This window comes from Eptesicus fuscus, chromosome 6 (assembly GCF_027574615.1).
Source record: "Eptesicus fuscus isolate TK198812 chromosome 6, DD_ASM_mEF_20220401, whole genome shotgun sequence".
Taxonomy (NCBI): domain Eukaryota; kingdom Metazoa; phylum Chordata; class Mammalia; order Chiroptera; family Vespertilionidae; genus Eptesicus; species Eptesicus fuscus.
Genome location: NC_072478.1, coordinates 751637 through 775587, shown reverse-complemented (window position 1 = coordinate 775587; position 23951 = coordinate 751637). Strand labels below are relative to the sequence as shown.

Below are 23951 nucleotides of genomic sequence, written 5' to 3'. Positions count from 1 at the left end.
GGGCAGCATGGGGGGGGGTGCCTTTCCCTAACCCAGCGCTTGCCTGGAGGCCTCGGCCTATGACAGTGATGGCGAACCTATGACACGCGTGTCAGCACTGACACGCGTAGCCATTTCTGATGACATGCGGCCGCCGAGGATGAAACATTTGCGAAATAATGTTTTTTCCTAAGAAGTGACACACTACCCGAGTTCTGCTCAGTTTTTTGGCGAAGTTTGACACACCAAGCTCCAAAGGTGTGTCTGTGATGTGTGCCATCCTCGGACTGAACACCACCCGTGTCCTGAGACCCGGAGGCCGTGGTAGGGAAGCTGGCGGCAGGTGGCTCCCCCAGGCCCTCAGCCCTCGGCAGGAAGTGATCCCATGGCGGGCAGAGCCAGGCTTTTTCAGAATGCATTGGTGTCCGAGTGTCACCCCATGTGCCCTGTGCTTTGACAGCCTCCAAGAGGTACCAGGAAATGGAAAGAATGGGGAGCCACTTGGGGGGGCACAACAGCTGTAAGGTTTTATTTGTGTCCTAATCGGTTTCCTGGATTAAGTGAAGCATCTTGAAGGTGGGTTTTTCTAGGACACGCGGGCCCACCGCTGGGCACACGTCTGGCAGGATCCTGCTTGTCCCAAAGCAGTGGTCACTGTGCCGGATAATGCGTCTGCTTCCGGAAGGTGTGACACCACCGGCGGTGACAGGCAGGGCCCGCTCCTGAGTGTGCTGGGGACTGACGCTGCCCCTGGTGTTGGCACACAGTCACTGCACTCAGCAGCCCGGCCGGCCCCTGCCTCAGATGGGCGTGGACCACCGGGCACGAAGGTGAGTGGTGCCAGACTGTTGACCGCAGTCCTGTCTGCGGCAGATCCACTGGAGAGCCGTGGGCTCATTCCCGCTCGGGACGAAACACGTTCCTCGCCAGCTGAGACCGGTTCCGTGTCTCTCAGAGAAATGACTTCCTGAATCGGAGCAGGAGAGCCTCCAGTGGGCCGGCGAGCAGCGCGATGCGCTCCCTCATTCCAGACTCGTCTGGCGGACACGGGCCAGACACGGTATAGCCAGGCCTTGGGGCCCCAATAGTGAGTAGACGGTTCCCAGGTGACAGAGCTGGAGGCAGAGTCACAAGTAGCTGAGGCCCACGTGAGGGACGCGGAGTCTCCTTCCATGGACATCAGCCCAGGAAGGCTGAGGGCGCCTCTCAGTGAGGCGAAGACAGTGACGCACGTGTCCTGATCCAGTAGGGTGTATGGAGCAGACGCACATGCTGACACGTTAGGATGTCACTCAGCTCCTCATACCACCTCCTACCAGAGTCCTCAGCGTCCCGGCCGTGCCTGTGCCGTCAGAGGAGCGACGGCCGAGAAATGGAAATGAAGGAAGACCGTGGGCAGAAGCATCTGTGCGTGTGAGCGCCGCGTGTGCGGTTGTGGGGCTTCGTGTGAAACCTCGGCCTGGCCAGGCGTTTGCTCCTGGGGAGCGGCTCGAGCGGCTGCATGGCCAGCGGCCCCTGGGCTTTGTCATGGGCAGACCTCTCTAGTTCTAACCGACCGTACAGCCCTTGTATGTCCTGGAGGAATATGTTCTTAAAGATCCACAGCGCGTTACTTGAAGATGAGATTTGTAAGCAAAACATTACCTTCATTTCCGGAATCTTCCTTTGACCTCCGTTGGCATCTGAGAGCATTCAGTGTTGAAAGCAAAGGCGTGGTCGGTGGTGGTTCCTTCGGACTGCGCGCTTGAACTGCGCGCCCACCAGCCCTTAGCAGGTTTCCCCTCCCCACCGGAATAAGGAACAGCACATTCCTTTGAAACTTCATTTTCTTGGTGATCTTATTCCTTCCATACCTGCACAGACAGCCCTTTGTTCCTTGTCAGAGCTCAGAACTGCTTTTCCAGCGAACATACAGGACGTGCACGTTTTTATGCGATGGGGTCGGCTGCTCTGTAATAAACCGGTCGTTTGGAATCTTACTCTGTGTGGAAAGCCAAGGGCCTAAGAGCCAAGGATGGAAAGTGACTTCTCTCCCAGCACCTTTGTCGTGCGTTTTCTGGGATCGTGACATGGATGTTTGTCGGTGTCCAAGCTCAGCTGAGCCCTTCGCGGGCGGGAACGTGCATCAGCGCCGGCGGCGGGCCCGGCAAGTGAGCTGTGCGCTAAGCTACTTTGTGGCGTGTGAGCTGAAGTCAGTAGGTAGAAACGCAGGCAGGGACTTCGGGAAGGCTCACTGCCAAGCGGTACCGCTTCCCGCCGAGCGGTAAGGTGCACCATCGGCCCACGTGGCTCTTTTGGGGAGAAGTTTCTGCTCCGTCCTCTGACGTTAGGGGACGGGGTGAGCTTCAGGGAGCTCGCGCCTGTTCCGGCCAGACCGCTCCCCGTAGGCCCACTCAGCCCCGGTCCCCGTGTGTTCCTGGGCTCGCCATAGCCCTGGGGCGGCGGCCACGTGCCGCACCTGAGAAAGGGCAAGGGGACAGCTGGGTCCTTCCTGTCTGGCGCTACACGGAATGTTGCCCTGACTGTTCTCAGGCCCTGGCTCGTGTGCTGGTTCAGGGGCCATGCAGACGTGTGAGCACAGCTCCGTCATCCACGTCTGTCAGAGAGAAGCCCGAGTGTTCATCATCAAAGGCCCAGCTGGGCGTGTGTGGGTGCTGTCTGCAGCCCCTCGGGGAGCACTGCTGCGGCTCGGGGGGCTGCAGAGCATGGTGCAGAGCTGAGCGCTCAGGGGCCTAGGGGGCCACAGGGCCTGGTGCAGAGCTGAGCGCATCTCGAGAAGGTGCAGCAGGTGCCTAGCAAAAGCAGCGCTAAGCGAAGGCGATTGGTCCGCACGTCACTGGGTACTGAATAGAGAAGACGAGGTCTCTGATACAGTCACACCTGCAGGACACTCACGGGGGCTGCTAGACGATGGGCACACCTGGTGCAGAGCCCCAGGACTGCGGACAGTGCTGAGCGCAGCCGGGCGAGCAGGGGCATCCAGCAGTGAGCAGGAGGGGCAGGCGGGGGTGGGAATTAGGGCAGGGGCACACCTCACTGCCCCGGCAGGATGGGTGGGTCGGTGGTTGGTGGGTGGATGGATGGGGGGTGTGGGATGAGTGGGTGGATGGGTGGGTGGATGGATGGTTGGGTGGATGGGTGGTGGATGTTGGATGGATGGGTGGGATGGGTGAATGGATGGTGGGTGGATGGGTGGTGGATGTGGGATGGATGGGTGGGGTGGGTGGATGGGTGGTGGGTGTGGGATGGATGGGTGGGGTGGGTGGATGGATGGTGGGTGTGGGATGGATGGGTGGGGTGGGTGGATGGATGGTGGGTGGATGGTAGGTGTGGGATGGATGGATGAATTGATAGATGACATAGGAAGACAAAGAGATGTTAATGAAGGTAGTAATTCTGGATTTGGGAGGATTTTAAATACTATTTCATGGGGAAAAAAGTAGTTATGAGCAGAAAAGAAAGAAATTCATTCTTTGGGGGAATGTGAGACAGTAAATTCTTATTCACATGGTAGTACATATATTAAGTTACGAATTCTACACTTTGAACAAATTTAAAATCACAATTCTCTTTTCTGAGAACCACATGTAGATAAAACTTTAAAGAACGTATTTGTGCATTATGTTTGTCTAGATCAGTGGTCGGCAAACTCATTAGTCAACAGAGCCAAATATCAACAGTACAACGATTGAAATTTCTTTTGAGAGCCGAAAACCGACTTCTGCGCATGGGCAGAAGTTTCAATCGCACTGTACGTGCGCGCCCGCACGTGGTATTTTGTGGAAGAGCCACACTCAATGGGCCAAAGAGCTGCATGTGGCTCGCAAGCCGCAGTTTGCTGACCACTGGTGTAGGTATTTTAGGAACAAGCTGTGTGTGTGATGAATCCCATAATCCATTTAGTCACTCTGCTTTTTGCCATTGAGTGTCTGTGTGTGCCAGGCCAGGGGCAGCACTGGGTGTTGGCGCAGGCGGCTGCCTGAGCGTGTGCTGACGGCCACACAGTCAAGGGAACAGCAGTGCCGGCCTCACCCGCATGTGCTGATGGGAGCAGACCTCTGATTGCACGCTGTGGTCACATGCTTCTGCTGGAAGCTCCCTGCGCCGAGTATACAAACACACGCACCCATCCCCTGGAAAACAAAAACAAAACTCGTGTACTACATGGGAGACCCCAAAAATCTTCTGTGCCACGTGCCTGGGAGACCCCAAAAATCACCTGTGTAAACTGGTCCTACTCTTGGTATCATTCTGCCACGTTCTCTTCTGCTGAGTGTCTGCTCTGCAGGCTCTGAGCCACTGTCAGTGGCCCGGCCGGACCCCGCCTGCCCTGGGAGTGGGCAGCACCCTCCCTCCTATCCAGGGTCTGCCCTGTGCGTCCGTGCATCCGTCTGACCCGCACCATGGCAGGTCACCCTTCCTAGCAGCGTCGCCCTGTGTCAGGAACAGCCGCCTCGAGAGGACAGTGCGTGCTGGTTGCTCCCCGATCACAGAACATGTTAGTTCAGTCACTCACGATGGGCTCCCGTCTTTCTCCTTCTTCTTAACCAAGCCGGAGAATTTGCTGTTGGCCAGCAAGTCCAAGGGGGCGGCCGTGAAGCTGGCGGACTTCGGCCTTGCCATTGAGGTTCAAGGGGACCAGCAGGCGTGGTTCGGTGAGTAGCCCCGTCATCACCCCACTCCTGACGAGGACTGTGGGGACGGGTTCCCCCGGCTCCAGCTTAGAACATGGGCTGACAGCACTGAGCCTTCCTGGCACTGCAGGGCGTCAGTCAGAAGGGACGGGAGGGGGTGTGATGGGAGCAGCAGGGACTCTGCTGGGCGGGGAGGGGCCCAGAGTGTGACAGACGCCACTCGGAGCTCCTGAGCTTCCCTCGTGAGGAAAGGGGTGCCACGTGCAGCCTCACTTGATGCTGAGACGATGCAAAGAGCAGGACTCGGAATCTTGCCGAGTGCCCCCAGGCCTGTGATTAGTAAGTGAAAATTTTAAAAAATAGTTATAAGAACACGTACATAGATATTGAGTTCCATCTTAAATATCCTTTCTCTAAAAGGCCAGTTTCCTCTCTAAAACTGTGATAATTGTGACATTTCTATACGATGAAGTCTCTGTTTACCTCCAATGAAGGAGGAGATGGTGCTAAACCAGCGTAGACTGCAGCATTTCTGCCAGCCGGGACCACCTCGGCGACCAGCCTGCATAGCTCCTTTGCACTGACGTCCGCGTCTGCTGGGCGCCCGAGTCACCCGTTTCCTAGGGCGCCCTGAGGCAGCCGCTCCCCAGCCTCCGTCTCCTTCCCTTCCCGACGCTCAGCGGCTGCGATGAGAGCATTTCAAATGCCTTTTGCTTCTAGTCCTTTTCCTCTGAACAGCTGTCAGCGGGAACACCTGCAGGTCTCCCTTCCCCGCTGTCCTCACAGACGCGCCTGTGCCCGAAACACGCCCATCTCCTGGCCGTGCCCAGAGCCTGCCGCCCGCCCCTCGCCTGCCTGCCAGGAGCCTCCCGGCGATTGGGGTCCTCACTTTCTACCGCTGTCCTGGTCCTTGTCCTGTGTCCGTGGGACCAGACCGGATCTTGTCTGTGGCCCACTCCCGTTCCATAGGCCTCCCCATGCAGTCCCTCCCGCCCACCAGGAGGCACGCTCTCAGCCTGCCCTGCTTGTCCCTGTAGAACAAACGGAGGTGGAGCCTGGGACTCGTTCTGTAAGCGGGAGACTCCCACGCCTTCGTGCTGCGTGAGAGCGTGGCTGACGGGGATGGAGAGCACACAGCCTGGCTGGTCTGGCAGGAGGCTCACTCAGCCATCCTGAAGGAGGGGGCTTTGTTCCAGCTGGCAAGGCGCTAAGGGTGTCCAGGCACGGGCTTGGCCCCGAAGGGTCTCAGGCCTGAGGAGTGTGCAGCTGAAGTGCAATGCCCGGCGGGTCGGTGGAGGCCGGAGGGAGCCTGTCCCAGTGAAGGGTGCCGTTGCCCTGGAAGTTCAGGGATGTGATGCGAAGTTGCAGGTGGAGCGGGGCATGCTGGGCTGTGCAGCAGGCGGCGTGGCAGTGGGTGAGGGTGCCGACAGCCTCCTGCCAGGGAGGACGCTGGGTCGTGCACGTGTGCCGGTGTGAGGACAGTGTGAATAGGCGTGGGAGGGGGCGCAGGCAGGTTCCCTTCCTCGGGTAGCACACGGCTCTGAGCTCCAGGAATCTTGCCGGGACCTGGCGGGTTCTGTCGAGAACAGAGCGGGACCCTCCAGAGCTCCGGGATGGGGGGAGGCAGGCTTGGAGGAGGATGACCGGGAGCAGGAGGATGGACGAAGCCTCGTGGCCAGAGCCATGGCGGAGTTGGCACCAGCGTCTGGCCTGAGTGCCAGGGGCCGTCTGTGCTCCTGGCCCTCCCGTGTCATCTCCATGGCCGGGGAGGCAGGTGGACTGTGTGGGCGGGGCTGGCTCTTCTGAGTCAGGACCCCAGCCTCACCCTGGCTGACTCCTGGAGCTATGTCCTGGGCAGTCGCTCCAACTCCCGGGCAGTGTCTGCGAGAGGAGGTGGCGTTCTGGGCAGGGTCGTAAGCGTGCTGAGCCAGGAGCTGTGAGCGAGCCTCACCCTTGGGGTGGACACCCCTCACTCGCTTGCTTGAGCGCACAGAAGGCGAGTCCGCAGGCAGGGCCAGTGCATCCCGCTGTGAGCTGCAGTCAGTCATTGCTGGCAGCAGCTGGTCCCAGCAGCCGGGATGCGGGGCGGGACGGGGGGAGGGGGAGGAGCACGCACTGCCCACGTGCAGCTCTTGCTAAGGTGCCCATTAGAGAAGCGCCTTTTCAGAAAAGTGCGCATTTCTAATGTATGGGACCCCTCGTTGCTAAGTTTGAGGTACATGTGAGTTCTCGTGCAGCCTGCGGGGAGGCACGGGGCGGCTGGGCGCCTGAGGCCCCGGGTCCTGGGCCCGGGAGGCAGGGCCTGGCTACGCCCACAGCTCCTCTGTGTCTACTCAGTGTCGTCTGCCTTCAGTGCTCACGTCTGACCCGTGTCAACTGGTAAAAGGTGGTGTCGGTGGGCGGGCTTTTCACCTTCGCGAGAGAAGAACAGAACTTTCTTTGTCGTGTGTAATGCCAGGGTTTCAGGCTTTTACATAATTTTACTTGAAGAGAGAAAGGGTCTGGGCTGGGGGAAGCCGTGGGAAGTGGCAGGTGCGGAAGATGCGGGAACACAGGCGTGGTGAGTGGGTTTGTTCCACAGACTCCTCAGCATCGCCCCGCATTCCTGGTGCAGGGGGCCCTCTGCACGGGACACTGGCGGCCTGCTTGTTGGTGCCCAGGGGGAGGCAGGGGTCCCGCCTGCGTTGAAACGCTCTGGGGCCTCACCGTGTGGGGGTGCGTCCTCCCCGGCACAGGGAGCATCAGCCCCACACAGAGGAGGGGCTGCTCGGGGGCCGCAGGGGCCGGCCGGCGCCGTGGGGTGGCTCGTGTCGGGACGAGCTGGGTGGTCCCAAGCCACCGGGCGGCAGATCGGTGTACACAGCGTGGGAGAGACGCTGTCTTCCTGCCTGAGGCCAGCTCACCTGGACCAACGGCTGACAGAGAGCAGGAAAGTTCCCTCGCCGCCTCCACCCCCCATCGCTGCTGTCCACCTGCCGACTCCCTGGCTCTGCCCCGCAGGTTTCGCTGGCACGCCCGGGTACCTGTCTCCAGAAGTGCTGCGGAAGGACCCCTACGGCAAGCCGGTGGACATGTGGGCCTGCGGTAAGCACGCTCCCGGCAGGTTTGGGTGCAGCAGAGCTGATAGGCTTAGAACAGGCCCTTCTCCATCTGCACCGAGGTCACCGGGAGGGCGGGCAGGCCCTGCTTGCCGCCTCTGACTCAGGAGCCCGTTCCCAGTTCCCAGGGGCTGGTCTGAGTGGCACTTTGAGGTGAGGGGCGTGGCGGCCCACGGTGAGCCTGCTGGGCCTCTGTCCCCTGGGCAGCCTCGCGGAGCCCGGGTTTGCAGAGAGTGCTCGTGCGTGGGAGGGGGCGGGGTGCCCTTGGAGAGAAGGAGCTGGCTGTCCTGTGGGTCCGGGCGGCGCCGTGTCTGCAGCAGTCTCTCCGGGAGCTCACTGCCCGGGAGAGGCTGAGAAGGCGGGACCGGCGCTCCGGGCCCGGCCCTGTGGGACCGTGGACACAGGCGCTCGGCCGCGCACGGCTCCCGCTGCCTCTGCCGCTCCTCTCCGCCTGGACGGGCCGGCCAGCTTCGATTCTGAAAGAAACGTGGTTTTACTTAGAAACAAGCCCTTCCCTCGGCGTGGTAGAGTGGGCTGTCCCGCCTCCACCTCCTGTGGCCTCGTTAGCAGCAGCACCGGGCGCCTGTCATTTAACCTGGGAGCGGCGGCTCTGGGCCCTCCTCGCCCAGGGCGGCCACTGGGAGGTCCCATGCTGGTCAGTCTTTGCTGGGCGCCTGCCGCCCCGCCCGTCCTGCCTCTGAGTGCATCCCTCCTGTGAACAGAAGGAGATTGCCCCCGTGGAATTACATGCAGGTCAAGTAGGGTGCCCTTTAAATTCAGGTGGTATATAGTTTGCAAAGCAACTGACATGCAAACAGCGGTTACTCTAACAGGTTGGGCTGTCCACTGACGTGGTGAGACCCTCGGTGTGCTCCCCGGCCTGCCTTCCCCTTGCTGAGCGGCTCCTCAGCCTGGGCCCCAGGGCCCTGGGGTGGGCGCTGACCGACACCCTTGCTCCCTCCTACGTGCTAACGGCAATCCTGGCTTTGCAGTCAGTCAGCCCCACCAGCTGTGCTTCTGCTGCTGAATTTCACAGGCGGGCACTGAGGGGTGTTGTGGGGGAAGCGGGGTGTGGCTGCCCTCGAACCGGCGGGGACCGGGGCCAGGCCTCCCCTCCTCCCCTCAGGTCCCTGCTGTAACGCACGCTCGGTGGGACCCGGGGCCTCCGTGGGCCCCCGGCGCTCTGTTGAGACCGAGACCGCAGGAGCAAGGCTTCGTCTCCTCGCAGGTTGTCCGCACTCCCAGGCCCTGCTGTGCAGGGCGTGAGTTTATGCCCGGCCCCGTCGCTCAACACTAGCCTAAGTAGAGGCAAAGTGACTAGAAGAGACAGACACACAAATACTGAAGCTGCACAGGAGCGAGCAGAGGCGAGTGCGGGAAGCTCGGGAGGCCCAGCTCAGGCCTGCCGGCCTCTGCCTTGGCCGGAGTCCCGGTGCTGGACGCTGGGGCCGTGCTCGTGAGATCCCCCTCCCCTAGCGCCTCCAAGCACACCCCCGGCCTGCGGGGGCCCAGCGGCCTGCAGGGGCGGGGTGGGGAGGGCTGTGTCCACGGCCGGCCACGGGAGCTCTCCGTGGCTGCGACCTAATGCTGTTCCCGCTCGTCCCTGCAGGCGTCATTCTCTACATCCTGCTGGTGGGGTACCCCCCGTTCTGGGACGAGGACCAGCACAGACTCTACCAGCAGATCAAGGCCGGAGCCTACGACGTACGTGGGGGCTGGGGCTTCATGGGGCGCTCTCGGAGGGCAGCGCCCGCCGCCTCCACCGCACGCAGGTCACCCACAGGCTCCGGGGTCGTCCTCGCAGGGAAACACGGCACATCGTGCGTGTCCTCAGCCCACATCCGCTAAGAGTGAGAGGAAAGTAGCTCCAAGTCTCTGAGGAAGGACATCTTGTCAAAATGTTTGCTCTCGGTGCATTTTAACACCTAAAGATGGAAACATGTTTGCTTTAGAAAGGACCCCACCTGTTGGTTTTAATGCAGTCCCCAGTGCCTGCCATCGCCTTCCGCCCTACGGCACGGTCGGCAGGGGCTCGGGCACACCGCCCCCTCCCGCGCCTCTCCCGGGCTCGGTGCCGCCTGGGCCCGGCAGGCTTCCCTTCGAAGAAGGGCTGCGCAGTGAAAGGCACTGGGAAGGCTGAGACGATGAGAAGTTGGTGTGTGCACCCACACCCGTGGACTAGTTCCGAATCGGAAGAATACGGCCACATCTGGTTTCCTTTCTTTCTTTCTTTTTAATATGTTTTTATTGATTTCAGAGAGGAAAGGAGAGGGTGGGATAGAAACATCAGTGATGAGAGAGAATCATTGATCGGCTGCCTCCTGCATGCCCCGCACTGGGGATCAAGCCCACAACCCGGGCATGTGCCCTGACTGGGAATCGAACCGTGACCTCCTGGTTCATAGATCAACGCTCAGCCAATGAGCCACGCTGGCCAGGCAGGATGTAAACTCTTAACCCTTCACTGAGAGTATTTTTGCTGAATGTGCTAATTATGTGAATGAGGTTGCATAACTGTCAACAAAAATTTCACTTGAAGAAACAGGGTAAATGCTTCGCTGTGAAGTCCCTGGTGAAGCGATTCCTGAGGGAAGTCAGGGAGGCGATCCTTCCAGGACCGGCTCTGGGGAGGTTCCTGGCGAGGGGCCAGCCTTCGGAAGGGCTGGCATGCAGGCCGAGGCTTGTGGCCCACGCAGGCTGGACGTGCCGGCAGGCTGGCCTGCTGTCGCTGCTCGGGCCGGGAGGGGCCCCGGGACCGGCACAGCACAGCGGCACGAGGGCGTCGGTGCCTAGGGCAGCTCTCCGCTCTATGCGTTAGTGATTTTTGTAAATAATTAGGAGGATTGCATAGAATTTCATTTCCAGATCAAAGCGAAGCTCCTATGAGAGGACTAACAGATTCTCAGAATTGCGTAAGCTTGCGGATGTATGGACCAGATGTAACGTGCATCTGTGTGTGCCCCAGAGCGCTCTTCTCTGAGAGAGGGTGTAGCTCGGTGCCCGGGCAGCTCCCATCTCGGTCAGCTTCTCTGGCGATTCCGCTCAGACATTGTGACTCGAGGGGAAGCCACTGCCTGCGGGAATGATTCTGCATTTGCTGCTGCCTGTTCCATGGAGGGATCTGCTGCTAACTCTGAGTTTATGCCTTGAAGTTTCCATCACCAGAGTGGGACACAGTGACTCCCGAAGCCAAAGACCTCATCAACCGGATGCTGACCATCAACCCCGCCAAGCGCATCACCGCGTCCGAGGCGCTGAAGCACCCGTGGATCTGCGTGAGTGGGCCCCCGCCCGCCCGGTGGCTGGAAGGAAAGGGCTGCCTTAGTTCTCAGGGGCTTAAAGTACTTTTTGCAGGAAAAGAGGAGATGAGGGATTGAATTTTGTCTCCAGGTATTTAAGGAAGTTAATTTCATGGCTAAAAACGCATTTTGGGTAGCAGAATCTGGTTTACATACATGGCCAAATCCACATTGCCTACTGTCACATGGGGCGAGCATCCACCTCCCCATTACTAGTATATTCACGAGTGGGAGTTAGGAAATGACACCAGGCCTCACTACACCCTAGGAAGGAGGGGCCCAAGTCCATGAGGGGATGGTAGGCAGCTTTAGGGGACGCCAGACCTGCAGCTGAGAGGTCCACGCAGGAGAGCGGCCGCCAGAGGCCGGGCAGAGCTGTCCACGTGCCGAGAACACAGCCTGAGTGCTGCGGGTGGATTGCTGTCATGCCTAGGGATGTGGGTCACACGTCAGGGTGCTAACTGCGTTGCTGAGTCAAGGAGAGGCAGGCCTGTGGGGGTCCGATGAGCCTTGTGTTGAAGGGAGTTAACAGGAGGGGCTGGCTCGTGCACACAGCTGGCGTGCGTGTGGCGAGTGTGGGGCCTGGCCAGGTGGTGGGGTGCTCAGTGGGAGCCCTGGGTGACGTCTCTCCCTCCCACAGCAACGCTCCACGGTGGCCTCCATGATGCACAGGCAGGAGACGGTGGACTGCCTGAAGAAGTTCAACGCACGGAGGAAGCTCAAGGTGAGAGGGGCACTCCTGGGGGCCAGCCGGGGGGGAGTTTTGGGGGAGGGGCTCTGACCTGAGCAGAGTGCTGCGGGTCCCCCTCGGGACTTGTCTCAGGGTTTTGGGGCGCTGGGGGCACGTGGGAAGGGACCATGGTGGGGCACTAGGGCTGTGACCGCGTGTGCCTGCCCCTCCTGGCCGAGGCAGCGGCTGTCGGGAGCCTGGTGTGCCGCGCACACGGCCTCGGCCCAGAGCCTGCTGCCCGGGAAGCCGACAGGGACTAACTGGCCATCGCCCCGACCAGTCGGGCTGGGAGGCCGTCGGGCCTGTGTGTTGGGTCAGAGGTTGTAGAGCGCCATTTACCTGTCTTCTCTCCCTGGCAGGGCGCCATCCTGACCACCATGCTGGCCACAAGGAACTTCTCAGGTGCGTGGGGAGGACCTGGTCCTGTCTTCCGTTATCCTCTTCAGTTGTCTCTTTGGAATTGAAAAATAATAATAATTAGGAACACGCTGTTATTTGGGGATGGTGATGTGGCGTGGACTCAACCTCATGGGCCCACAGGCTCCCCACACTGTGGTGTGTTGGGGTTCAGGCAGGTGAGCCCCCCCCAAAGGGTGCAGCCGCCCCACCACCCAGCAGCCTATGCTGCCGACCCTGCATGTGTCCCTGTCGTCCTGGCTCAGCACCTGCACCTCGGATACGTCAGTTGATGATCCATAAAGTTCACAATGAAGGAGTTGGTATCACATTCCATAGGCCCGTGGTCGGCAAACTGCGGCTCGGGAGCCACATGCGGCTCTTTGGCCCCTTGAGTGTGGCTCTTCCACAAAATACCACGGCCTGGGCGAGTCTATTTTGAAGAAGTGGCGTTAGAAGAAGTTTAAGTTTAAAAAATTTGGCTCTCAAAAGAAATTTCAATCGTTGTCCTATTGATGTTTGGCTCTGTTGACTAAGGAGTTTGCCGACCACTGCCCTAGGGAATTGCCGTAAGCAAGATCTTCAAGACCACACTGAGGAACCGGCTCTCCGAGGCCTGCCTCCTCCCGAAAGCAGTATCCCTGGGTGCAGGCGGGAGCCGCTGGCGGGTGTTGGCTCGGTAGAGCAGCTGCCCACGGGATCCTGCAGGATGGGGGCGGACCTCAGTGCTTTAAAGTCCCGAGAGTCACCTGCAGAGTGGGGCAGTGTCTGTTGTCTGCAGAAATGCTTGCATTTGGGGCCCCTTCTTAACAGATTATCTCAAAGGACCTAGTTTCCAAGTCAGATTTTGGCACCAGCTGGTCAGTCTGAAGTACAGGAGGTCGGCAGAGCAAGGAAGCTGCTCTTAGTCAATCTTCTGTTTGGCCTTTGACCCTTGGATCCACTGTCAAACGACTGTGCTCGGGAGAGGGTCTGCAGCATCAGCAGGACTACCAGGGTCTCGCCCTCTGGTCGGCTCCGCGCGGCCTGGCACCGCGGGCACGGGGCTGTCGCCCCGGGTCGGCAGGGAAGCCAGCAGCAGTGAGAGCAGCCGGGAGCTCGGGCCTGGGGTCAGCTGTGAGAACGGTCTACTCTGCGGGTCACTCTGCAGTTAGTGCCCTCCTTTGTGAACAACTGGCTCATGTCGGTGGCCCATCTAGGGGGGAGCTCAGTTCCTCTCGTGAAGGTCACCTAACGTGCACTGTATTCAAATAAATCCGTGCCGTATCGCACCGGGGCCCGATCGGAGCGAGTCGCTCTGCGTTAGGGAGGTCTGTGCAGTCTGCTGTGAATGGCAGACTCGCTCGGGGAAACATTCGGAACAGGCTGTGTGTTTTGTTAAAGGCTTAACCACGTTCTAGGCCATAATTGGGCCTTTTGACAATGCACGCGCCCTGAGCCTCCTCTGGCCTGCGGGCCTCTTCTGCCCCCTCCTCCTCAGGCACCGGGCGCGTGGCCAGGTGTGGGTGCTGTCCTTCCTGAGACCGCGTGGGAGGCAGGCTCTGCTCCTCACTTCAGAGCCGGCTGGTAACCTGAGGCCTCGCGGGTCCCAGTGCAGGCCCGGCGCGGTGTCCATTGAGTATTTTCTTTATTCTGTCTCCTCGCCCAGCTGCCCTACAAAGCACAGCGGGCTGTAGAACTGCTTTCGTGTTTCCTTCTCTCCCTTAGGTGGGAGGTGCTATTGTGAGTCGAGTACACAGGCCCGGGTCCCTTCCACCAGTCCTGGCCCAGCCCGTCCCGTCCTCTCTCTGTCCGCAGGGCCCCCTCTGCCCGCTGGGTCCCCTCTGCCTGCAGCACATTTCCACCCACACGCTGCTCTCCCATCTGGAGGCCCAGGATTTGCTCCCTGTTGCTCTTTAGCTCCAGGCGAGTAGTATTGTCGCCAAGACAAGGATTTCTCACACTCCCAGTTACTAGTAAATCGGAGCCGTGTTGCTAAGGACTACATAAAATCAGGCTTTGTGTCTTAAATAAGTTTAAAATTTTGCCAAAGTACCATCCCATGGAAAAGAGATGACAGGGAATTGGGTGTGCATGCGATTCTGGTACAGCCAGGCGGTTCACTCCCGACACCACGTTCTCGGCCACGCACTGACCGTTCCCGTGCCGGCGCGCTTCGTCCCGTTGTCCTGTCTTCAGCACCTGGCCGCTCATTGCTGCGTGGAGTGTCCGCGTGCCCATCGTCAGTGCTGAGGCTCAGCAACTGAAGGGGCGCTGGCGCCCGCGAGAGGCGACCTTGCTGTGGAACCGCGTCCTTGGGAGCTCTCTGGTTGAATTGAAGGTTTTATCTTGTTTCATGTCTGACCTCAGGTTTTGTGATTTTTAACTTTTTGGTGTAAATGGCTTTTGACTTTGAAGTCTTGTTATTCTGACTTTGAAGTAGAGAAGAATACACAATTTCTCTTCTTAAACATATATGCTAAGGGTTTAAAGTAGGTCAATAATATACCATTTTATTTTAAATACAGTTGTTAACATTTTTGTAAAAGTGAAATGATCTGATTTCAAAATTATATATTTTTAAAAGATGTTATTTTGCCAGAGAAAATTTTCACCAGTGAGTCTGGGCCTGTGGAGCAGGACTCAGGCGCAGGGCTGGCATGACGTGAACACCGCACAGAGGCCTCCACCGGCAGGGACGGGCCCGGTGGCAGGACCGGCCACATGTTCGCTTCTGTGCAGAGAGCTCTAAAGCGACTTGGAGCCAGACCGTGTGTCCGTCCCAGGAGCTGGGCTCGCGGGCCTCGCGGCTGGGCGTGTGGCGTGGCTCAGCGGTGCTGGGAGACGGCGACCGTCTCGGCACCGGGCCGGGCCCCTGTGCAGGCCTGGCTAACATGGTCTCTCTCGTTTTGCAGCGGCCAAGAGTCTGCTGAAGAAGCCGGACGGAGTGAAGGTGAGTCTGCTGCTGCCTGGTGCCCGCTGCAGCGCGCGTCTCAGCTCGTTGGTTTGTTCCCGAGCAGAACGCAGGCTGCCGTGTAACATACTGTCGCACACGGGGACGAGCCCTTATGCCGTAGGAGCTGCTATGGAAACGGAGCGTCCAATTCCTCTCTGTTCCTCCATTTCCAATTGTCGTGGTGACCTGAAAATCGTGGAAACCAGACCTGTCCCAGGATTTGTGCTGGGTTCCTGGAGGCTGCGGAGTGGGCGGCCTGCGGCCGTGGGCGCCGAGTGCCACCTCCCAGGGTCTGCCAGGCCCAGAGGAGCTCAGGGGACGTTCGGGACAGACGTTAGACGCTTTCTGGGAGAGAGTAGGTCATGGCCACGTTCGCGGCTTCTGAACAAAACCCCACCACTGACTCCACGGGTTCCATTTGCTCCGCGGGTCCTCCTCTGCTGGGACCGTGTTGATCCTCCAGTGTTACCCGATGTCTTTCACGCTTCCTGCGGCGGACGCACGCGTGCCTCGCCAGCACGGCAGCATTCGTGGGAACTCTTAACTGTCCTACCGTTTGACCTTGACCCAAAGTCATTTGAAAGCGTAACATGGAAAAGGGCCAGTCACGTGTGCTCGTGCCCATCCTTGCCTCACCGCCTGTGGCGGGCTCTGAGCCGTGGCAGCCACTCCTGCCTGCCCATGCCCAGGAGGACTGCGCCTCCCTCTGCTCATGGCCCATCTCTCCCCTCAGCTCCAGGCCACGATGGACGTCGGCCTTCCCCGTCCGCACGGGAGGAATGTGGTGGCCGCACGTCTCCCGCGTGGTTTACTCTCCGCGTTTCCCTGTAGGTTCAGAGACTCGGCGCTCACGGCTCCTCATGTAGAAACGCTTCCAGAGTGTTTTTCTTCAGGCGACTCACAGCTCCTCCTAAGGCCTGCATTATGCTGCGCTCTGTGCTGCGAGACTTACAGACTCCCCGGCCACGTCTCTCTTTCCTTGCCTCTGGCCAGTCAGGTCAGAGGAGGAGGTCCAGCTCGAGTTCAGAGGGCGGTGAGGACAGGACACAGCCCTGCCCACCGAGTTGGGGGAGTGCAGGGCCACGCTAGGTACCTCTGAAGGGGGCTGCTTCAGGCGCAGCCCCAAACCCTCCGGGCGCTGCGAAGGGTCTGCACCGGGACAAGGCCCAGCTTCCTCTGAAGCTGACGGGAGGAGGGAGGTAACTGCTGTCTGTTTATTGATCGTAAAAAAGACAGGTTTGTTTTTTCTTAATATTCTTAGCATGCTTGTTACTTTTCTATTTTTTTTATATTTTTATTTATTTCAGAGAGGAAGGGAGAGGGAGAGAGAGAGAGAAACATCACTGATGAGAGAGAATCATTGATCGGCTGCCTCCTGCACGCCCCACACTGGGGATTGAGCCCACAACCCAGGCAAGTGCCCTGACTGGGAACCGAAGGGAACCCTTCAGTCCGCAGGCCAACGCTCTATCCACTGAGCCACACCAGCCAGGGCAAGACTAGGATTATTTTTAAATGACGACTGTGATGCTAAAATAGGGTGACTGCGGTGCGGATCGCTGTAACACCCCGCGGAGTTCACGTACAGTGCAGGGTGGACCATGCGGCCGTCCTGGCTGAGGAAACGTTTATGAACCCGGAAGGAGTAAATGACCACCCGAGAAATAGGAGTATCTTGGCTGTGCCTCAGAGGATAACTCGGTGCAGCTTTAAATGTCTGATTTGATGTGGCTCTTTTAAGAGGAAAATACTGGGCTTCCACGTGAAAGGGCTGCATTTCCCGACAATCAGGGCTCCCATCGGCTCACGGGCACTGCGGCCCCCGCCTGGAGCGGGACCCTCCACAAGGCGGGCCTCCAGCGTGACTCAGAAATTCTCCTCTTGTTTTCAGCTAGTCATTATCACACTTACCTTCAAAGGTTTCCTGTAGTGAAACCTCATCGGCTGATCCACCACGACAGAGACTTTTTAAACGCAGTCGATACTCTGGCCGTGCCTGACCCAGGACGCGAGATGGGGAGGAGGTGGCGTGTGTGCTGTGTGCGCAGCGTGCCGTCTGTGCAGAGGTGTGCGTGGGGGACATCGGCACTAAGATGAACCGGTTCTGGGCACCCACGTGCACCGAGCCCTCTGTCCGGGGAAGGCAGAGGGCTGCGTGGCCGGCACAGCTCCCAGGAGCGGCACTGCTGGGGGTGCCTGCCCCTTGCTGGGCATTCTGTGCGCCGTCTTCAGGGGACCCCATCTCCTCGGGTCTCTTTCGAGATGTTGCACAACATTCATGTTAAATTCTGTGCCCTTCTATTGAAAGAAAAGTTCCCAACAAACTATCTGCCAAAGACAGACCGATGTCTCAAGCTTCTCCAGCGAGGCCCGGCTCCGCTCCCCCGTGTCCCCAGCAGGTCCCACCCGCCCGCTGGGCACGCAGGTGTGACGGCTAGAGAAGACACGTATGGACCTGGGTCCGTGTTGAACCCCCATCTTCCTCGGAGCTGGATGCGGCGTGATCTCTGGTGTAACGGCGGGCGGCTTCCCAGGAAGCCCACCCAGTGCCTGGTGTGACAGCTGGTAGCTGCTCAGCATCCTCCTCTGCAGCGCTGCTTGTCTTCGCGCCTTGTGTGCGTTTAGACGGCACTGTGGGGGGCGCTCCTGTGGGGTAACGTGGAAAGAAGACGCGTAGAGAATGTAGTGCGAGGAAATGAGCCACACTAAGTTGTCAGGTGGGAGTTTAGGTGAGAGTTTACGTGACTGCCGATTGCAACCTTAGTCTGTGGCCGTTTAGGTCCAAGCTCAGCTGCAGCCTCACGTGCCTCTGTCCGCAGGCCTTCCTGGCGGCTGCAGCCCTGATGGTGGCGCTCCGTGCCTCCCGCGGGGACAGCGGCCGCTGCAGGTGGGCGTGGAGGGAGCAGGCCCGCTGTCCCAGGGAGTCCTCCCTCCTCTCCCTGTGAAGAGGGGAGGATGTTACAGTCGGGAGAGTGCAGTTGCCCGTTTGTGATGAAGACGTCGTTTATGAAGGAGACCCAGACTTCTCATTGTCAGAAATGTGTTGTAAAGCCTGGGTTTCATCACATGAGTTTTATTGGAGCAAAGGGATGGGGGCTCAGGACGGTGGTCGGTGGCGAGCTTGGCCCCAGAGTGAGTGAGCCGGAGCCCGCGGCAGTGCCGCATGGAGAGCATGGATGAGGCACTCACACGCGCCTGCTCTGTCCGCCGCGGGCACAGCCAGAGCAGCCGGGTCTGGGCCCAGCCTGCGGGGACCATCAGGGACAAGGCTGGGCTCCTCTCCTGCGTCACCAGCGTCTTCCACGCTGCGGCAACCCCCTTTATTCCCGTGTCGGTATCGGCACGTAGACGCTGCAGGGAGAGCCTTTGCTACCGGGCTCTAAGGCGTCTCTCTCTGTTTTCTGCGACCCACAGATAAACAGCAGAGCCAACGTGGTAACTAGCCCCGAAGAGAACGCCCCCGCCCCGGCGCTGGTACAGCGACGCCCTGCGTGCTCACCGCTCTGCCGTGGCTCTCGTGTGCTGTGTGCAGACGTGTACACGCGTTGTGTTGGGCTTGGGTGTTGGTTTTGGTTTTGCTTTCTGAGATACGGGCACGTTCATTGTTTCCTTTTCTTTTTGTTAAGGTGGTTGTCAGGCAGCGTGTGGCTAACGTGACGCCTTCATTCCATGGCTGAGCGTGGCCGCTGTGTCTCGCAGTGACATTTGCATGTGCCCACGGGCAGGAGAATGCGCTTCGCTGCTCGCGGCGTGGCTGCTGGAGGCTCAGAGGCAGCGCTGGAGCCCAGCGCAGGGCAGGGCCGCTGGCTGCAGACGGCGGCGTGGCGGCCTCCCCTGCCAGATGAAGAGGCGCTGGATTTCCAGTCTGCGCTTTGTCGACTGTCACTGAAAGGTCACTTTCACTCCAACCCAGAGAAGGACGCCTACGGCACAGCCCGGCCTGCCCATTCTGCCCCGCAGTCAGCACTTCCCAGCAGTGCGACTTGGAAACGAGTGCAGTGCTCTGAGTTCCACACCATCCCCCCGAACTGTTTCCTGTTTGGGCTGATGATTTTCAGAAATGTTCCTCATTTTTTACTGTCCTCTGTGCTATTTAAAATGAATCCAAATGTACTCCACTTACTAGTACATTTAAAGGACGGACAGGTGGAGATGGCGGGTTCCCTCCCTGACCTCAGTGCACGGAAAGGTCCCGCAGGGAGAGGGCGGCCACAGGGGCTCCGAGGCTCCCTGCAGCCAGGGAGGGCGCGCACGGCAGGGACTCCCGCTGACCAGGCGCCGTCCACATGGCGCTGACTGGTCTCCACTTGGGAACGTGTCTCCCCTTTCTGGTCAGAAGCAACAGGAAAAACAATCCCATTTTAAAAGAGGGAGAGTGTAAGCACTACTTCCCTTATGGAGAAAGCTGGATTTACAGTGAAGCACGCCTCTGTGCACATGTTACATGTAGTCCATAAAGCAGAAGAGTTAATGTGTTAATGAACTAACACAGGACTCAACAGCCTTGTGTCTCAAATTACTATGATTTTATGGTTAGTTCTAGAAAGAACCCTTTAAATAAACCTTTTTAGTGTCCCTTAGAATTTTTCACGGACATTTGAAATATGTTCTTTACGATAGTACTTTTTTAAGTGTAGTCCAATGGAGATTTTCCAAGGGCATGTATTTGTGTATTAACTATATTGTCAGCACCATAATCATCCTGAAAACACTGCAGCTGGAAAGTATCTTCAGAGAGAACTGTACGTCCTCAGAGTCCCGGCGGCCGGCGCCCTTGGCCAGCGCGGGGCAGACGTGGGCAGGCCTCGTGCCGGAGAGGGCCTGGTGCGGGCTGGACAGTGGCTGCCTCTGAGGTCTCCCGCGTCAGAGCCGGTCTGTGTGCCGATGAGTCAGGCCTTTGCACGCTGCTGCCGGGCCAGGCCCAGGCCCCGGAGGCCTTCCATTCAGCCCTGCCTCTGCAGCCCTGCCGTAGCTCCATCGCTTCCGCTGCCCCGGGGTGCTGCGGGCTGGCTCAGCGCTCCTGCACCGCCAGAGTATACTTACCATGCGAACTGCTCTCTCTCCATTTTGCTCTCACTCAGGAACCCCAAACCACTGTGATCCACAGCCCTGATGGAAACAAGGTACGCAGAGAGGGCAGGGCGGCCTCGTGCTCCCATCACACACCTCATCCCGCACAAAGCGGCTTAGCTGCCGGATGGGGGTAGCCCGCCCGCGCCCACCACGCTTCCTGTGGCCCGACGGACCGAGTGCTGCACCCTCTCTCAGAACAGGCAAAGAATGACACCCTGAGAGACGCGGGTGCCGTTAGTCACTAAGTCCGTCAGCAGCGTCCTTCTGTCCAGACGACTGTGTCCTCCGCGAGTCCGTCGCTCTTTCCGCCGCCCCCGCCCTCCTCCCCGCCTGTCTCATTGCACTGACCTGTGTCTGCATGGAAGTTAGAATTTCTTGCTGTGTCATTCCTCTGTCTTCAGAGCTTGGGTTCAGGTTTAACGTTGCTTTGAGTTCATTTATTCTGTTGTTATAGGGGTTTTTCTTTGAATTCCCGGTTGGTGGTGCTTTTGTTGTTTGGCATGAGTTTGCAGAGAATAAGGGAGTTCACTTGGGAAACATGTTTTTGTGGAAATACATGCATGTCAGCAGCAGACGTGTGACTGGTTGTGCTGAGAGGAGCCTGTGCGTGTCCGTCCGCACAGCGTCCTCGCTGCGTGGCGGGCTGTGTGCACGCCTGGGGAAGGAGACTTTCTGAGCATGCGCTGGGACCAGCTAGCATCCTCACGCACGGCCGTGTTTCTGCGGAGGGAGCAGCGCTTCCTCTCACTTCCACAGGCGAGGCCTGGTCTGTCTGCTCACTGTTAGCAGCAACATTGCAGTCAGAACACACTATCTCTGGTTTAACATCGAGTGAGTCACTATCAAAATCATTAGCGTAAAAACCATAATGCGCTTCATTCTCTGTTAGGAGGCACATTTGTAGTCATGACACTTAAAATGGTCTAAGGCAGCGATTTCCCACCTTTTCCATCTCTTGGCACCTACGCTGGTTATAAATGTGCGCGCACAGTGTTTGGATTCCCTCACCGCCGGCTGTCGTGCTGGCTGTTGTCATTTTGTTTCACAGTCTAAGGGGAGAGCAGTCCATGCCCCTGGCTGAACAGCCAGGCGTCGCATGTTTTCAACATCCTTGTGGCGCGCGGGTGGGAAGTCGCTGCCCTGGGTCCCAACACCTGGAGCTACTGAGGAGTGTCCCACGCGAGCCCAAGGTTTGCAGGGTCGTCAGCCAGGCAAGGCCAGGTGCACGGCCTGGGCCGCTCGGTGGCTCTGCGGGTGGGGCTGCTGCCTGGCTGCCTGGCTCTGCGGACTTCTGTGTGTGGGTGCCTGCACCTCCTCGCGAGCTGAAGGGTGCGCCAGGCCAGGCCCAGGGCAGGAAGACCCTGGCTCTGGGGGGACGGAGATCCTGCACAGCTGATGGGCCTGTCCCTTTGGTTCCCATACTCGCTGTGATCGTTGTGTAAGTGGATCACTTTTTTGAATATTGAATCTCTAAAGGGACGCTGGCTGGTGTTTGCAAAAGCCGTTCTTCGTCCCTGAGCACACAGCTGCTGAGTGGAAGTTGGCGTCCAGTTGTTCTGTTTCTGGCCTTCAGTCATTGGAGTAGAAAGTTGGGTCTTAGGAATGTGAGTTTCTTCGCTGGAACTGCCTTGACGGAAAGTGTGTCAGACACTGTGAGGAGTGGCCTCGGGAGGGCATGGGCCCCCGGGTGTGCTCCCCAGCTCGGCTGCACTGGGGGCTCACAGAGCAGCTCTGTCTTTCGTTGTCATGACAGCCAGTGCCGCCTCAGAGGTGAGAGAACCTAACTGTCCTCAGTCAGTGACTCGCTGTCACCCGGTGCTGCCCGCGCGGACGCTCCTGGAAGCACGTGCGCCTCTCAGTGCCTCCTCCCTCCTGGCCCGAGGCTCGCTCCCTGCAGGCCGAGACCACGGCAGGCCAGGCGGTGCGGCTGTGCTCGTGGGCTGCTTCCTGACTAGATGGAGAACACAGTTGTTCTGTTGTAGGTTCCGGCTCGTTAGGCTACTAGAGCCAGGTTCTCACAGACACATAGAAAGAGCCCCCGGGGCACTGTGCCCGACGGTCCTCAGTCCTGAAAGGCACGGCCTTGGGCTGTGTGCGCGCATCGCCGCTCGTGCTGCTCCGAGGTGAGGCCGCAGGTGCGCCCTTCCCAGTGTTTGCAGCGTTCGGCATTTCATTTCTGTGAACGCCATAGGATGTGTCTGTCCGTTTGCATGTCAGATATGCACACGCCTGCTGAGGGGTTTGCATGACGTGAGCATCACTCGCCAGTTTCCTAGGAAGAAAATAAGCCAGGCTGTTCATTGTTTGCAACGTGTGTGTTTTCCTCTCCGCAGGAGTCCACGGAGAGTTCCAACACGACGATCGAGGATGAAGATGTGAAAGGTATGAGGAAGCCAGGGGTGGGCGCCCCACTCCGAGCTCCGTGTGTGTCAGAAAACACGTTCGTTTCAATAACCACGCTGTTAGGAACGGGCCTGTGCGAAGACACAGAAATAACCTCCTCTGTGTTAGTGTTCTGTTAGAGGTGTGATTACATGTACAGATTTTGTCAGGTTTTCCCACGCTGTATTCTTTCGTTTTTCATACTGTAGACAACAGATTTTGTCAGGTTTTCCCACGCTGTATTCTTTCGTTTTTCATACTGTAGCACATTGTGGCGATGTTAAACTCATAGTGACAGTTTAGAAACGTCATGCCAAGTTGTGACTGGACCAGCAAAAGGAAACACACATGTGCATGTATTGCGTGCACCCAGGAAACCTCCCAGGAAACCATTTCTAGGCAAGGAGGCTCTGACGATGACGTCGGGGGTGTGGAATGGGCGTCGGTGGGATTTGCCTCTGGTGGCCTTCTCATGCGGGGCTTCCTGTCCTTCGCGACGTCGTCTTGACTCCGCAGGGGCAGCTGCCCAGGTTCCGTAGCTGAGCAGGTGTCTTCGCCACACCTGCGCACCATCTCACGCATGTGCACCCCGGAATCAGCCGCCGTCGCCCTGCTCTCTGGTCCATGGCTGTCTTAGAGCATTCCCCTGGGTAACCTGGTTTGCGTTTGTGTTCTCGTTTTGTAATTCAGTCTCCGTAACTGCCGTTTCCACAGGCCAGTGTCTGCAAGCGGGTCCCGGGCACCGTGGTAACAGTGGGGTGTTCCGAGCAGAAGTGTGACAGGAGGAGTGTAACCCCAGGGGAGCGGGCATCACTTGGTTTAACCTTCCCGGAGAGGTCGCTTTCCTGATGGCGAACCGGGGGCTGGGGTGCCAGAGGTGGCATCGCTGAGGCATCAGGGCGGCGGCCTTCCCCGCGGACAGGCTCCCGCTGTAGCCCTTGGATTTGCGCAGGAGCAGTTGAGGTGAGAGGAGTAAAAGTGAGTCTCAGCCCTGTGCCTCGCCAGCCCCCTCTCCGGGTTACAGGTCTCACTGCCAGACCCGTGTCCTGGAGACCCAAGGTGTTGCAGGAAGCAGAGGGGCGTGGCTGAGGCAAGGCGCTCAGCAGCGGGGCCCCTGGAAGAGAGATTTCACCGTTGGATCTGGAGCAGCAGTATCTCCATTGTCCGTCCCGTGCAGCCCTTGTCCTGTGGGGCCTGCAGCTGCGCCGTGCGGAGAGCAGCCACGCTTCCTGCCCGTGAGCAAGTCTGGAAGAGACAAGACGGTGCTGCGTGAGAATGACCGTGGTGTCCAGATAATTCTAAAACAAGGAGTAACGGACACGTCCGTTGAAACAGTCCTCTGTGAGCCATTCTGCAAGGTTTCCGTGGCGCTCAGGATGTGCAGTTCCTAACAAGACAGCACCGTGTGGAATTCTGGGGTGCACT

At 58.8% G+C, this 23951-nt stretch overlaps 1 protein-coding gene across 4 annotated transcripts in view; it reads left to right on the top strand.

The window, feature by feature from the left end:
• The window catches only part of CAMK2D (calcium/calmodulin dependent protein kinase II delta), a 156155-nt gene that overhangs the window by 116367 nt on the left and 15837 nt on the right, over positions 1–23951 (top strand). The window contains exons 7-16 of one of the 4 annotated variants that reach the window (XM_028130216.2): positions 4532–4634; positions 7614–7697; positions 9321–9415; positions 10864–10986; positions 11651–11734; positions 12100–12142; positions 15031–15068; positions 18486–18506; positions 20153–20194; positions 22478–22526. In XM_028130216.2, coding sequence (XP_027986017.1) covers positions 4532–4634; positions 7614–7697; positions 9321–9415; positions 10864–10986; positions 11651–11734; positions 12100–12142; positions 15031–15068; positions 18486–18506; positions 20153–20194; positions 22478–22526 — 682 coding nt within the window. Of the gene's footprint in view, positions 1–4531; positions 4635–7613; positions 7698–9320; positions 9416–10863; positions 10987–11650; positions 11735–12099; positions 12143–15030; positions 15069–18485; positions 18546–20152; positions 20195–22477; positions 22527–23951 lie in introns of all 4 variants that reach the window. The other 3 variants (XM_008154894.3, XM_028130217.2, XM_028130220.2) reach the window with 3 other exon arrangements.